The 13,899-nt window shown below is 36.6% G+C and overlaps 1 protein-coding gene across 1 annotated transcript in view; it reads left to right on the forward strand.

Annotated features, from left to right (window-relative positions):
- UBE2G1 (ubiquitin conjugating enzyme E2 G1) overlaps positions 1-11,690 on the forward strand; it is an 89,039-nt gene extending 77,349 nt beyond the window's left edge. The window contains 3 exon segments of the mRNA XM_036452373.2: positions 328-506; positions 4,738-4,860; positions 8,715-11,690. Coding sequence (XP_036308266.2) covers positions 328-506; positions 4,738-4,824 — 266 coding nt within the window. The 3' untranslated portion in view covers positions 4,825-4,860; positions 8,715-11,690.
- Positions 11,691-13,899: the final 2,209 nt, after the last annotated feature.

Consider the following 13,899-nt stretch of genomic DNA (forward strand, 5'->3'; position numbering starts at 1 on the left):
CAATACTCTCCAGGTCCCTCAATGCTGTCTCAAAAAGTAAGAGATCCTTCTTTTTTTATGGCTGTATAGTATTCCAGGACCTGCTGTATTTACCACATGTAAATGCTAGGCAACATTTATCTACATGCTTGGTATCTTGAAGTTTTGCACAAATGTACAAGATAACTTACATTCTGATTGGGTTTTTCAGTTGAATCCAATTTAGTAAGATCTGTGATTTCTAGGTTCTGTGGAAATTAGGCCTCCATTAAAAAATATATATCTTCTGTATAACCAAGTTATTTTAAATAGTATTTTAAACAGGACTGTTTTTCTCTAATTTTGCAGTTGATAAAAATGGTGATGTATGCATTTCTATTCTTCATGAGCCTGGTGAAGATAAATATGGTTATGAAAAACCAGAGGAACGCTGGCTTCCCATTCACACCGTGGAAACCATTATGATTAGTGTTATTTCTATGCTGGCAGATCCTAATGGAGACTCACCTGCTAATGTTGATGCTGCGGTAAGGTGGTCATATGCACATATTCCTTCCCCTTTAATTAAACTCAGAAACATAGTGTGTGTGTGTGTGTGTGTGTGTGTGTATCTGTTTATATCCATTTATTTTTCTTACAAAAATAAGTTACAGACACAACTCAGCTTCACCCCTAAATACTTTTTTTTTTTAAAATATATTTTATTGTTTTTTGTACAGAGAGGAAGGGAGAGAGATAGAGAGTTAGAAACATCAATGAGAGAGAGTCATCGATCAGCTGCCTCTTGCACACCCCCTACTGGGGATATGCCCGCAACCAAGGTACATGCCCTTGACCGGAATCGAACCCGGGGCCCTTCAGTCCCCAAGCCGACGCTCTATTCATTGAGCCAAACCAGTCCCGGTCACCCCTAAATACTTGAACCTGTATCTTCAAAGAATAAGGACATCATCTTACATGTCATAGCTAGGGAAATTTAATATCAAGTTCATATTATTATTCCTGAGTTTTTTGTTGTTTTTTTTTAAATAGATCTTTATTGATTTCAGAGAGAGGAAGGAAGAGGGAGAGAGAGAAACATCAACTTATGAGAGAAAATCATTGGTAAGCTGCCTCTTGCACATGACGAGGGGATCGAGGCCACAACCCGGGTATATGTCCTGACTGGGAATTGAACCATGACCTCCTGGTTCATAGTTTGATGCTCAACCACTAAGCCTCACTGGTTGAGCTTTTTTCTGTCTGTTTTTCTTTTTTTCTTTTATTGATTTTTAACAGAGAGAAAGGGAGAGAGACAGAGAGCTAGAAACGTCGATGAGAGAGAAATATCGACCAGCTGCCTCCTGCACACCCCTCACCGGGGATATGCCCTCAACCAAGGTACATGCCTTGACTGGAATTGAACCTGGGACCCTTCAGTCTGCAGACTGACGCTCTACCACTGAGCCAAACCGGCTTCGGCTTAAAGTATGCTTTTATTGATTTCAGATTTATATCAAAGTTGGCATTAGTTAATCATTCCTATATCCTTCACCTAGATTTACCAGTAGTGTACTTTACAAATATCTTAACTCTTCATACTTGAATACTTCAGCATATATCTCCTAAGAACAAGGGTATCTTTCCATATAAGCATAGTACAAGTCTATCATTGATATAGTACTATTATTAAATATACAGCTCATACTCAGATTTCTTCAATATTGTTCTTATAGCTTCCTTTTTTTGGTTATTTTTGAAAATCCAGAATCTAGGATCCCACATTATTATTATTATTTTTTAAATGAATATTTTTATTGATTTCAGAGAGAAAAGGAAAGAGAAATAGAAACATCAGTGATGAGAATCATTGATCAGCTTCCTTCTGTACACCCCCCACTGGGGATGGAGCCCACCCTCAACCTATGCATATATCCTGAATAGGAATCAATCTGTGACCTCCTGGTTCAAAGGTCAATGCTCAACCACTGAGCCATGCTGGCTGGGCCCACATTATATTTTATTTCATTAGTTTTATTTAAGTCTTAGTTCCTCGATCTTCTGTCCTTCTTTGAAAAACATCTTGTTCTCAATTCTTACTCTTATAATTTTATTTGTTACTGTATATGAAAGCCAGAAGATTAAAGTAACCTTTTTGGGGGGTTACTTCAATCATATATAAAAACTTAGGCCCTAGCCCTAACTGGTTTGGCTCAGTGGATAGAATGTTGGCCTGCGGACTGAAAGGTCTCAGGTTCGATTCCGGTCAGGGGCATGTACCTTGTGCAGGAAGCAGCTGGTCGATGTTTCTCTCTCATTGATATTTCTAATTCTCTCTCTCTCTCTCTCTCTCTCTCTCTCTCTCTATGTAAAAAAGCCAATAAAATAAAATGAATAAAAAATTAAAAAACATGTTTAAAATAAAAAAACAAAACAAATAAACAAAAACAACTTAGGCCCTACCTGGTTTAGCTCAATGGATAGAGTGTTGGCTGGCGTACTAAAGAGTCCTGGCTTGATTCCGGTCAAGGGCACATACCTTGGTTGCAGGCTCAATCTCTGGTCCTGGTTGTGGCGCATACAGGAAGCAACCAGTTAATGTGTCTCTCACATCAATGTTTTTTTCTGTCTCTCCCCTTCCCTTCCATTCTGTCTAAAAATCAATGGAAAAATATCCTCAGATGAGGATTAACAACAACAAAAACAAAACAACTTAGGTAAGATCTTAAATGTAGAAAAACTGCATAGGTAATTCCTTTTCATATCTATGGCTTTGAAGTTTCACATTTAGTACTCAAGTTGAAGTGAAGTCTGATAAAACATTATTCTATTTTTCTGTTTAGTCAAATATTAGTTCAAACAATATAAGAGATAGTAAAGGACAAGAGATGAAAGTATTTTTTTTTTTTTTTTAAATCCTGCCCAGCCTGCATGGCTTAGTGGTTGAGCGTCAACCTATGAACTGGGAGGTCACAGTTTGATTCCTGGTCAAGGCACATACCCGGTTGAGAGCTTGATTCTCAGGGTGAGGTATGCAGGAGGCAGCAGATCAATGATTCATCAACATCTATCTCTCCTCCCTTACTCTCTGAAATCAATAAAAATATATATTTTAAAAAATCCTATAGGATCATTTTGAGAAGTAAGTCCTATTCCATTCTCAGTTGTCAGCTCTTTTATAAGATTGGAACTGACAAGTTGAGTTTTAATTTTCAAAAAGGAGAAAATAAGAACAAATAAATATTTGACAACGTGAATAGGCAAAATTTTCATAAGGGTAGAGATAGGCCTTTTTAGGATGTTGAAATATGCAAACGTGACTTTGTAGTCTGTGCAAAATCTCTTCCATTCTATTTTTAAAAAAATATGTATTTTATTGATTTTGTGCAGAGAGGAAGGGAGAGAGGTTAGAGAGTTAGAAACATCAATGAGAGAGAGTCATTGATCAGCTGCCTCTTGCACACCTCCTACTGGGGATACGCCCGCAACCAAGGTACATGCCCTTGACCGGAATCAAACCCGGGACCCTTCAGTCCCCAAGCTGACGCTCTATCCATTGAGCAAAACTGGTCTCGGCCCATTCTATTTTTTTGAAACCCACTGCTGTTTTTTCTGATTTAACCAGTTGTCTCATATTTAAACCATAGCTATCTTGTAATAAATAGTTTTGTATACCTTTCTTACTTGCTTTTTCTGCTTGTATTGCATACCTTTTAATCATATTGTTTATATATATATATATTCCCCCCCAACCCCCATCTCTCTATCAGTGAAATACCTGTTTTAAGAAACTTGAATTTTTCTTGGAGATCTCTCTCCTGGATCACTGCATTGTTTGGATCCAAATTAGATTGAGTCAGCCTGCTCCTTGGTTGCTTTCCTTGTATTTTCATTCCTTCACTTGCTGCTCTTCTATATTGGATCATCTGTTTCCTGGATCTCTCCTGCCTGCTCCCACCTCCACCCCCTTTTTTTATTGACTTTTTTTCTTTTGCTGTTCTTCATCCAAGAGTAATGTTTTAGAAAAGGTATCTGGGAATTAAGTTCTTACATGTCTGAAGTGTTTTTGTCTTGACCTTGTAATTGATACTTTGTTTACAGAATTCTTGGGTAGAAAATCAAATTTCTACAGAATTTATCTTTAGTATTTATTGTTACTCAGGAGAAATTTGATGCTAGGTTCATTCTTCTGTGTCTGCTGGTGACTTTTCTTTTTCTTTCTAGTTCCTACTACTTATTTACATGCTAGATTAATCAGCTCGGTTCTCATATGAAACTATGCTAGTGCTGCTTCATGTTCCTTATTTAATGTGTCTGGTAGTGGTAGTGATATTGTTTTGTTCTCCATCTGTCACCCCCCATGAAGTAGTGCTCAGTATCATCTCAATATGATGTACTCCACCTGTCTACTGTATAGAGAAGGGTTTTATGTCTTTTTTACTTTCTGGTTGCTTCTGTCAGGAAGAGTCAGTAATCCTTCAGATAGCCTGAATATCTTATTTATAAGTTGTACATGCCTTTGCAGTATAATATAAAACTATTAATGATCTTTCCCTTTTTGAGAGAATTTTGCTTATAAGTGGTGATTTGCTTGAGGGGGGGAGTGGGGTTATTCTTTTATCCAAGCAGAGTGCCTTGCAGAAGGGTTTTTTTTTTTTTTTTTAACTCTTTTTCTACCTTATCAGCTTACATATTGTCAAAGCATTCAAAAGTAAAATTAGTATTTGAAATTATAAGAGGAATTGATAAAGTCAGTTGATCTCACTTTTGTACCTACAGAAAGAATGGAGGGAAGACAGAAACGGAGAATTCAAAAGAAAAGTTGCCCGCTGTGTAAGAAAAAGCCAAGAGACTGCTTTTGAGTGACATTTATTCAATAGCTGTAATTTCACTTATTTCAGGGTAAGGTCATTTTAAAAATCATACAATTACTTTGCCTTTTTATAAATGTTGTATATGTTTTGGAAAATTATGTGACTTAGTTATTTGAATTGCATTTTTTTCATTGGCTTCACTTTCTAGTGCTTAGTATCTAGTAGTTTTCAGGATATAACTGCCTCTTGCACATGACGAGGGGATCGAGGCCACAACCCGGGTATGGCAGAAACAGTATATAACTTACTTGCTTTTCTTTTTAGTAGGCCCAGCTGTTTTTAAGTAGATATACCAAACTAGTTATTATGGTAGCAGTTTATTTTTTTTCAGAAACTAGAGATGGTAAAATTTCCAATGATAAAGTGCTTATTTCCAGTTTCTTCCATTTTACCATTGCTTTCCCCCCCATAATTTTATCAGTTTGTATTCCCAAACAATATTGGATGTCTTTTGAATTGTATACATGGAATTATAATGTATGCATTTTTGTGACTTATTATTCAATATTCTTGAAATTGGTCTGTATTATGTGCAGTTACATTTAAACTGTTTTCACTGTTATGTAGTGGTGTATTAGATAAATTACCTCTCTACTCTTTATTCTTATTGCAGTTATTTTCCAAATTATGGTGGAGTTTTTTTGCTTGTTTATTTTGCTTTGTTATAGAGGATGTGGCTATTCTTGTTTCTTGCTGAACATGTACAATACTATGAGTTTCTTTAGTGGGTATGCCTATGGGTGGAATTGTTAAGGGTATATATTCTGATTTCTGAAGAGACTCAGATCTACTTTTTGATTTCTTTATAATAATCTGAAATGCTGAAAATTAACTTAATTGCTGTTATCACCAGATATAATAATAAGCTTATAGTTTTAAAATTATTTGTTTTTCATCTTGTTTATATCCTTTTTATTTTTGCTAATAATCTTGTTCTTATTTCAGTATCATTACATGTAATACCGCCGTCACATCTAGTCAGTGGTCCATGTCTTTTCCCTTCTTTAACTCTTGCTTTCCACCACCTTAGATCAAGTTCTTGTTACTAGACACTGCCTTAGTGTGCTAGTTTTGAACATCCTTCATGCCAGCTCTTCTTCAACCTGGATATTAGTTCTGGATACAGCTGCACATTGATCTTCACAAAGTTCAGCTCATTGCATCGGTTGGTTTATGAGTATGACAAAATCTTAGGAACAACAAACACACTCAGGGCTTTTACCCATATCATTTTCAAGTTAGAAAAGGGCTTGACAACAACAAAGAATTGATGAGGAATGAAATAACATTGAAGCATAAGCTTATGTGAGATTTTATCTTATATCGATATAAACAGTACTTTAAAAATTTAGGAAATAAATAATTTTATTATATTTACCTTGATATAGTATATTGTAAGTTAGATAAGTACTAATGAAGTGTCAGAAACAAATTTTGTAAGGGAGTATATATTATCTCCTTTGCTAGTGGGACGAGTTAATGTTTATGACATTCACATCTTTAAGATAATATTTATCAAACTCTGATCTGGCTTAGTTGGTTGGGCATCATTCCACCCACCAGGAGATTGAAGGTTCAATTCTTGTCAAGGGCACATGCCCAGGTTGCAGGATTGATCTCTTGTAGGGGGTGTGTAGAAGGCAGCCAATCCATGTTGCTCTTACATGATGCTTCTTTTCCTCTCTCTAAAAAATCAATAAATTATTTTTAAAGAGAGAGATATACTTCTCAAGATTAAAGTTCACTTATGAAAAAAGAGTAAAACAATGTTAAGTCAAAATACCTCATTACGTAGAATAAATTAATTGAAAAAGAGTATACCGTCACTCATGAAACTAAACTAATTACTGTTAAATATTAATAATAAATTATTAATATATTAATAATAAAACAACCTTTAAAGTTGCAGGTACTCCAGATATATTCAGTATGCATTGTAACAGCTTTGCACTACTGTGGCAGCGTGGAGTTCTTAATAGAATTTTAAGTGAAATTAATGCACTTTTTTTTCCCAATGATTAATTTTAGTTATTATTTCTTAGTTATGCTACCGTTAAGCTTGTTTTTGTCCTGTACTTTTAATTAATTTAACATTGTCTTTTGATATTTTGCTAGCTCAATAATATATATCCGCTTCCTTTTTTAATAGTTGCATATTATTTTTTATATATTTTTTTATTTTTATTGATTTCAGAGAGGAAGGCAAAGAGAGATAGAAATATCAATGATGAGAATCCTCCTGCATGCCCCCTACTGGGGATTGAGCCCGCAACTTGGGCATGTGCTCTGACCAGGAATTGAACCTGGGACCCTTCAGTCCACAGGCCAATGCTCTAACCACTGAGCCAAACCGGCTAGGGCAAAAGTTGCATATTATTAAGAATCAAGATTTATATCTGAAATGAGAGGTAACACCAAGAATAGGAGATACATTGAGCTCATTTTAGTTCTTGTTAATGAATATTTGTTAAATGCCTACTATTTGCAAAGGCATGGTAGAGTTACATAGATACATTATCTACATTATCCTGGCCAATTAAAAAGCTATTAATTTAGCCAGTTAGATCAGACATAAAAAGGTAAGGTAAATCACATTAAGAACTCTAGTGGGAGTAGAAGCAGAGTATAGTTTTGTTAAGTCAGCAAATGCCTAAGTACTGAATGGGTAGGAATGGTTAGGACAGAGATTAGACACAGAAGAGGTGCTTGTGTGATGGGGAGTAGAGGTGAAAATTCATTTGAGGTAGGGAGCTGTGCTTAATTAGGGTCAAGGACAGCATCTTGTATAATTTCCACACTGAGGGACAAAAGGAAGAAACAGAGACAGAAACATCTGGTTGGCCACAAAGAGGAGAGTGAAGCATTACTGAACTCAGGAGTGGATATGGTTGGTCACCAATGCTAGGACATAAGACAAAGAATCCTAAATAATAAAAGCCTAATGTGCTAAGTGACATTCACATGATTGGTCATCTGTTCAACCAATCAAAGCATAATATGCTAATGATAGTTAAGGTGCTCAATCGCTTGCTAGGACATGCACTGACCACCAGGGGGCAGACACTCTGACCGGTTGGTTAGCTTGCTGCTGGTGTCTGGCTGATCACCACTGAGCGAGAAGGGCTGGACATCCCTTAGAGTCTTCCTGTGGTCCCTCCCCGGCTGGCCAACTTCCCGCATCCCTTCCTGGCTCCGATTGTTCACTGGTGGGTTCCTCAGCCTGGTCTTCGCCCTCTTGCAATCCAGGCTGAGGGACCCCCACCCCCACCCAGGTGCACAAATTTTGTGTACCAGGCCTCTAGTAAGATATAAGAATCAGTTTTTTTGGGAAACCAGTGAATTAGTGATATGCGGGGGAAGAGGGGGTACGTAGTTGAGTTGTTTTCTACTAGTACACTTAGTGCCAGTTCAGTAGAATTGGAACTTTTGGAAGTATCTGTGTGAAATTAATGGGGAAACTTCTTGATACTAAGCTATTTCATTCATGGACTGCTTTCACTTAAGAATGATTGAACACTTACCCCTGAGTGAGTAGTTACTTTTATTGTCTGTGATATCAAAAAGTGTTTATTTGGAAGCATACTTGTCTGCTCTGTATTTTTAGGGCCTTTTAATAAAATGAGTGACTTTAACAAGTGGATATATGGTGCTTGTGCCAAATGCCCTAACATTGAGCCACCGGCCATGGCCGGAACTTCATTTAAAATTTTATTTACTATTATTTAAATTTAAAGTGAAGTGACTCCCATATTGGACAAGCACAAAGGTAACCTTAAAATGAAATTAATTTGTTTTTAAAGAAATAGCATATGAGTAAAAATTTATAATAGATTCTTTTATAATTTATAAATTTATTTTATAATGCTGTTTGTTTTGTTGTAGGTCTCCAATCGAGAAACATGGCACTGTTTTTCCTGCACTCTACCCACCTATTGCTGGACTTCTCTTGTAACAAGTTGGCAAACACTGGCTGGAACTGGGCTGCAATAAAACATGCCAGTATCAATGCTGACAAGAGCCTAACAAGTGCCAACTTACAGATGATTACGTATTTTGAATTCTAATGAACTGTTTTAACCTTCAGGAAGAATTGTAAAGACCTGTACATAGCACAACATGATCCGGATAATATATATACTGTTCATGTACATCCACAATTACACCTTGTACCAAATAATGCTTTTGTGTAGTAGAATAAGAATCGTGTAAATTCTAAAAGATTTTAGCAGGTTTTCTTCCCCTACTCATTGTTTCTTATATTTTAAAAGACTCTTTAAAGCATGTCAGATGAAAAGCAATTAGGATTAAAAGTTTCCATTTAATTTCCTTTAAACCATTGAGGCTTCATTAAACTCTTTCCATTTACTAAAGTTTGTATCTTCTTTGTTTTGACACACTCCCCTTTGTGTTTATCCGTCAGAAGGTTTCAAATCATTTAGTTCCAATACTGAAATACGAAATAAGCAGTTACTTGATTTTAATGATGACTTCGGAGGAGTGGTCATCACTAGGTGCTTTGTCTTTTTTGTATTCTAGTTGTACCCGTCACTTGGATTGGATGTAGCAATAACATTTTTTGGCTGTTGAGAGCTCTTGAACTGTCATTATTCCTAAGAACTAAAAAGAGTTGGTTCTGAATTTAATTTAGTGAAATTTACCCCAATTATACAAAATTCTGATTTGGTTTTACTTTTGCCCTGCAATTACCTATTGTTAAGGTTGGATGAGTCAAGCATGCACAGCTACAGGCTTTCTACTTAACTTCTGGGTTTGCTATTAAAAATGCTATTTACCCTCATAACCCTAGCCCTTCATATTTCTTTACCTCTATTCTTCTATACTCAGATTTTTCTCACTTATTGTACAAAGAAATTGCGATGTATATTTTCATGTAATTTGATTTTGGAATTCTGTCACCTTATGTAGTGAGTTCTTCCAAAATATAATTTTTTTCCAATAATTGTCAAGTCGTTGGCTTTTATTGTATTGAATGAAGGTTATAATACTGAATGCCAGAGAAGTGCAGTTTAGAAAAATCTCAGGTTGATTCTTTATGCAAACAAACTTTTAATACTTGAAAATCACAGACCATGACAGTATATTTATTTGTCTCTATCCAGATTCTTATGTGAATCTCAGAGCATTACGGAGGGGTAAATGCTTTCTGCTTTGACATACAGATTCTGTCTCTGACATAGTGCACTTGGATTTTATTGTTTGAATATAAATATATTTCGTGAGATTTCTAAAAACAATTTCAGGAAATGGTAAAATGAGCATGTACAGTGTTAAAGGGAGGTCCAGATTCCTCTCTGTTTGGTGTGAGGTTGGGATTGGGAAGTAGTTTTTGGCAGATAAGGGATAGAACTTGAGGTAGTACCAGATGGGACATGGTGCTTGTGAGAATTGGTGTATCTCTGCTCTGTGGAGTTTGGAGAACTATTTTGGCAGAAAAATGAAAGGATTCCTGCAAGTAGCCTAGTCCTTTACGAACTTCGCATGTCCTTTTTAAAGCAGAAGTAAAATGGTTAAGGATGTAGTCACCATAGAGAGTGAATTTTCTAAATCCCAGGCTGTTTTCTACTCTGAAGCATTATAAAAACCCATAAATGTGTAATGACTGAATGTGAAATTTTTTTTATTTTATTCATTGTGGCCCAAATTTCTTTAAGAACTTTCTGACCTTTTTTTTTTTTTTTTTTTTTTTTTTTTAAGACTCTTAAGAATTGTTGCCCCAAAGTGCCAGTATTGCACGCCCACCTGGGACTTTGAACACAATCCCTTTATTCTTCAGAAATTGTTCACATGGTGGTGGTTGTGACAAAATGAAGTCTGAATCTTGCTATCCTGTTGCTAAAATTCTTCCTAGCAATCTGTTGAGTTTAAAACCTAGTGATTTGGGAGTGGCAAATGACCTAGTAACTCAGGGACAACTATTCTTGAACTTTTTAAGTGCCACTTTAATTCAGTTACTTTGGTATAATCATATGTGTTTAGTTTAAATCTAGAAGGGAGAGCCAGAAATGAGTGCACCTTTCCACACTCCTTTCCACCTGGTGCCCTGGCCATGCTATACATGGATACACAGGCTTACATAGATGCTTTGACTTTTCCTCTGTCAGAGGTGTCATCTGTGCCTTTCCAAGAGTTCATCTGACAGTGTGAATTTAAATGCCTCCATATTTGTTAAATCACCCTTGGATGACGCTGATCCAGGTGGCTGTTGTCCCACCAGTGCCTTTCCGTTAGTGTGAGGTGAGTCCTCTCTGCTTTAGGAAAAGGATTTTTCTCCCTAACCTTGTGCCAACTATTGACATCTCCATAGTCATGGATTGCAGAACTGTTGGCTGCTTCCTAAATTTATTCTAAGTTCTTATAAAGGCATATAGATTTCAGTCTGTTCATAACGGCATAGATTATGTCAGTGGCTTTTTGGCCTCTTTGTAAAGTTTAAAATCCATATGAGGTTGGTTTTACCTTGTTATTTATAAGGTAATATCTTTGTGAGGTTATTCCACTGGTTGTGTGATCACTTGGGTGTCATAGTATTTTTTAATGGCCTTCATTCTTAGTTGTGAAATTTTATCTTATGCTCACCCTTTACAAATCTGCCTATTTGGGGGTTGTGGTGCCTGTGTATCTGCCCGTCTGGTCTCCAGTTGGTGGAATTTCCTTTTGTACTGCCACTTTTCAGCATCTTTGAAATTTGACATAATGTTGCTTCATTCCAGTTTTAGTTCTGTAACTTGTTGATTGTATTTAACTATGTGAGTTCTGTTGTGATGTTTACTGTATTGTAAAGCACCTCAATCATGTGATGGGGGCTCTATAAATCAATAAATGATGACTTAGAGGCTGTATCATGAGCTATTTTGGTTTTAGGATGCAGGTCTCAAAAGCAAGTGTGGGATTCTTTTTATATAAACAGCCCATGATACCAAAAGATCCACAAGGGGAGCCTTGATAAAGAATTTTTAAAACTTCATGTAAAGAAGGAACCAGAGGGTGGGAAGTTAACTTCCAACCTGATATAATGGTCTTAAATTTTCTAGTAAAGGACCAACCACCCTTCTTTAATCAGAGTTTTCTGTGATGCTAATTTAGAATCTAAATAAAATGAGTACATGTTAGAGCATTATTGGAGATTTTGTCTTTGGTCTAAACTGGCTCTACCATAAAGATAAGCAAAAGATGAAGGACCCAGACACAAAATGTGAACTGGAAGATACCACAGGCACCATTTCAATCACCCTCTGCCCTCTTTTAAACAGAAGGACACACTTGGCCCAAATCTCTGCACAGGATCACTTTGTAAGTTAGTGGCAAAAGAGGCAATATAGTTTCGTTTTGTTTAAGTAGGATATTAATATTCAGCTTCTTACCCTACATCTTTATGTCCAGTTCAGTGTTAGGTGTTGAAAGCTTGTTTGTTGATACAAATTGCCAGTGGCTATTAAGAGCTCTTCCTTACAAACAGCTGAGCTTGCTGCTTACAAAACAAGAAAATCCTTGAGAGCTGTTGGGGAAGATTGGGAGTCATTTTCCAAGTTTAATTTCCCTGTTAAATATATTTGAGATAAAATTATTACAGGAGGGTATGAATAATGTTGCTGAACACATCAGTTTTATGCATAACCATCTACTCAAGGTTCATAGCAAAAATGTTTTTATTAGCATGCTGCTTCCAATGCAAATGAGGTTTTGGGTGTGCCTACTGTGTGCCAGGCACTAACTGGGCTTTTAGTAAAAGTCAGTTGATTTTCTCCCAACCTCTCAGAGGATTGTAACCATGTTATTAAATTAAGTTTTTTTATTTTTTATTTTCTGGGGGATTACAAACCTCAACAGGATTCAGTCTGCAGAGCAAGTTATTTCTAGGATAAAGTATTTTTGGTCACTCAGTTTCAGATATAATCTGCATTATCCCTTCTGTATTTCATGTTCCTTGCCCGAATCAACTCCACATTTTTGACTTGTTGAGTCAGCTCATCACATTAAGCTGTAGTGAAATGGTTAAAGAGTTTTGAATCCTATTCACATATGTGGGATGAATTGAAGAAGGAAGAAGTTCACAAAAGGCAGCCATATCTCAGACATAGGATCTGCACAGAAAACCACAGGAAAGAGACTTGATTTTTTCTCCTGCCGGCAGTATTTATTAGGAATAAGTAACACTTGTGACATCTCATTTATTTCTAAAGAGCACCAGTTCTTATTTATTGAGGTTCTACTTTGTGACAGGCTTGTGCTAGGTAGGCTTCATAAAGGATCTAGCCAAATTCTTACACGGATCTTTCAAAGTAATAGTTTCTTACATGAAAATAAGTTCAGATAAATTTGTCAAGATTGCAGAGCAAGCAAATTTCACGGCCAGGTTTCAGTTCCACAACCTTCCTTACGTACTGGGTGCCATTATCTCTTACGTCAGGAATACCATTTCCAAAGTCACATGGAGAGTGGATGTGTTGAGGCTGGTACTTGAACTCAATTCATTGGACTACCACCACTTTGGGTCTAGCAACGCCCTTGTAATGGCACTGCGTCCCGGAAAGTGCTCTGAAGGCAGTCAGCATTCATCCCTTCTGTATTTCATGTTCCTTGCCCGAATCAACTCCACATTAAATTTCTAATAACCTGGTGCCAAACCATTCACAGACGACCAGCCTCTGGGTCGGGGTTTTGTCCGTAGCAGAGCAGCTCCCTCACTGCAATCGTCAAAGTCAGCCCTCGACAGAAAGGTTTGTAAAAAAGAAAAGTTTCTATTAATCTGGTAGAAAAACCTGAATTAGGTCTAAGATGAATGATTTTTCTAGTGCTCAACATACTCAAGATGACTATATTTCAGGTCAGATCTACTGTAGCTCCATCCACGCCTGTTGGGTGTTGTAGTCGCTGAGTACTACAGATGTTTTCATTTACAGGCGTTAAGAAGTCTTCTAGAGCTCAGGATTCATCCAGAGCCCACTCAGCAGACAAGGGCCCAGAGACAGGACTGTATTAAAGGTGTTCTTAAAGGACTGCTTTTACCTCTGTTAGAGGGCTCTTTAAAAAAAAAAAAAAAAAAAAA

Source organism: Pipistrellus kuhlii, unplaced genomic scaffold, assembly GCF_014108245.1.
Source record: "Pipistrellus kuhlii isolate mPipKuh1 unplaced genomic scaffold, mPipKuh1.p scaffold_m20_p_23, whole genome shotgun sequence".
NCBI lineage: Eukaryota > Metazoa > Chordata > Mammalia > Chiroptera > Vespertilionidae > Pipistrellus > Pipistrellus kuhlii.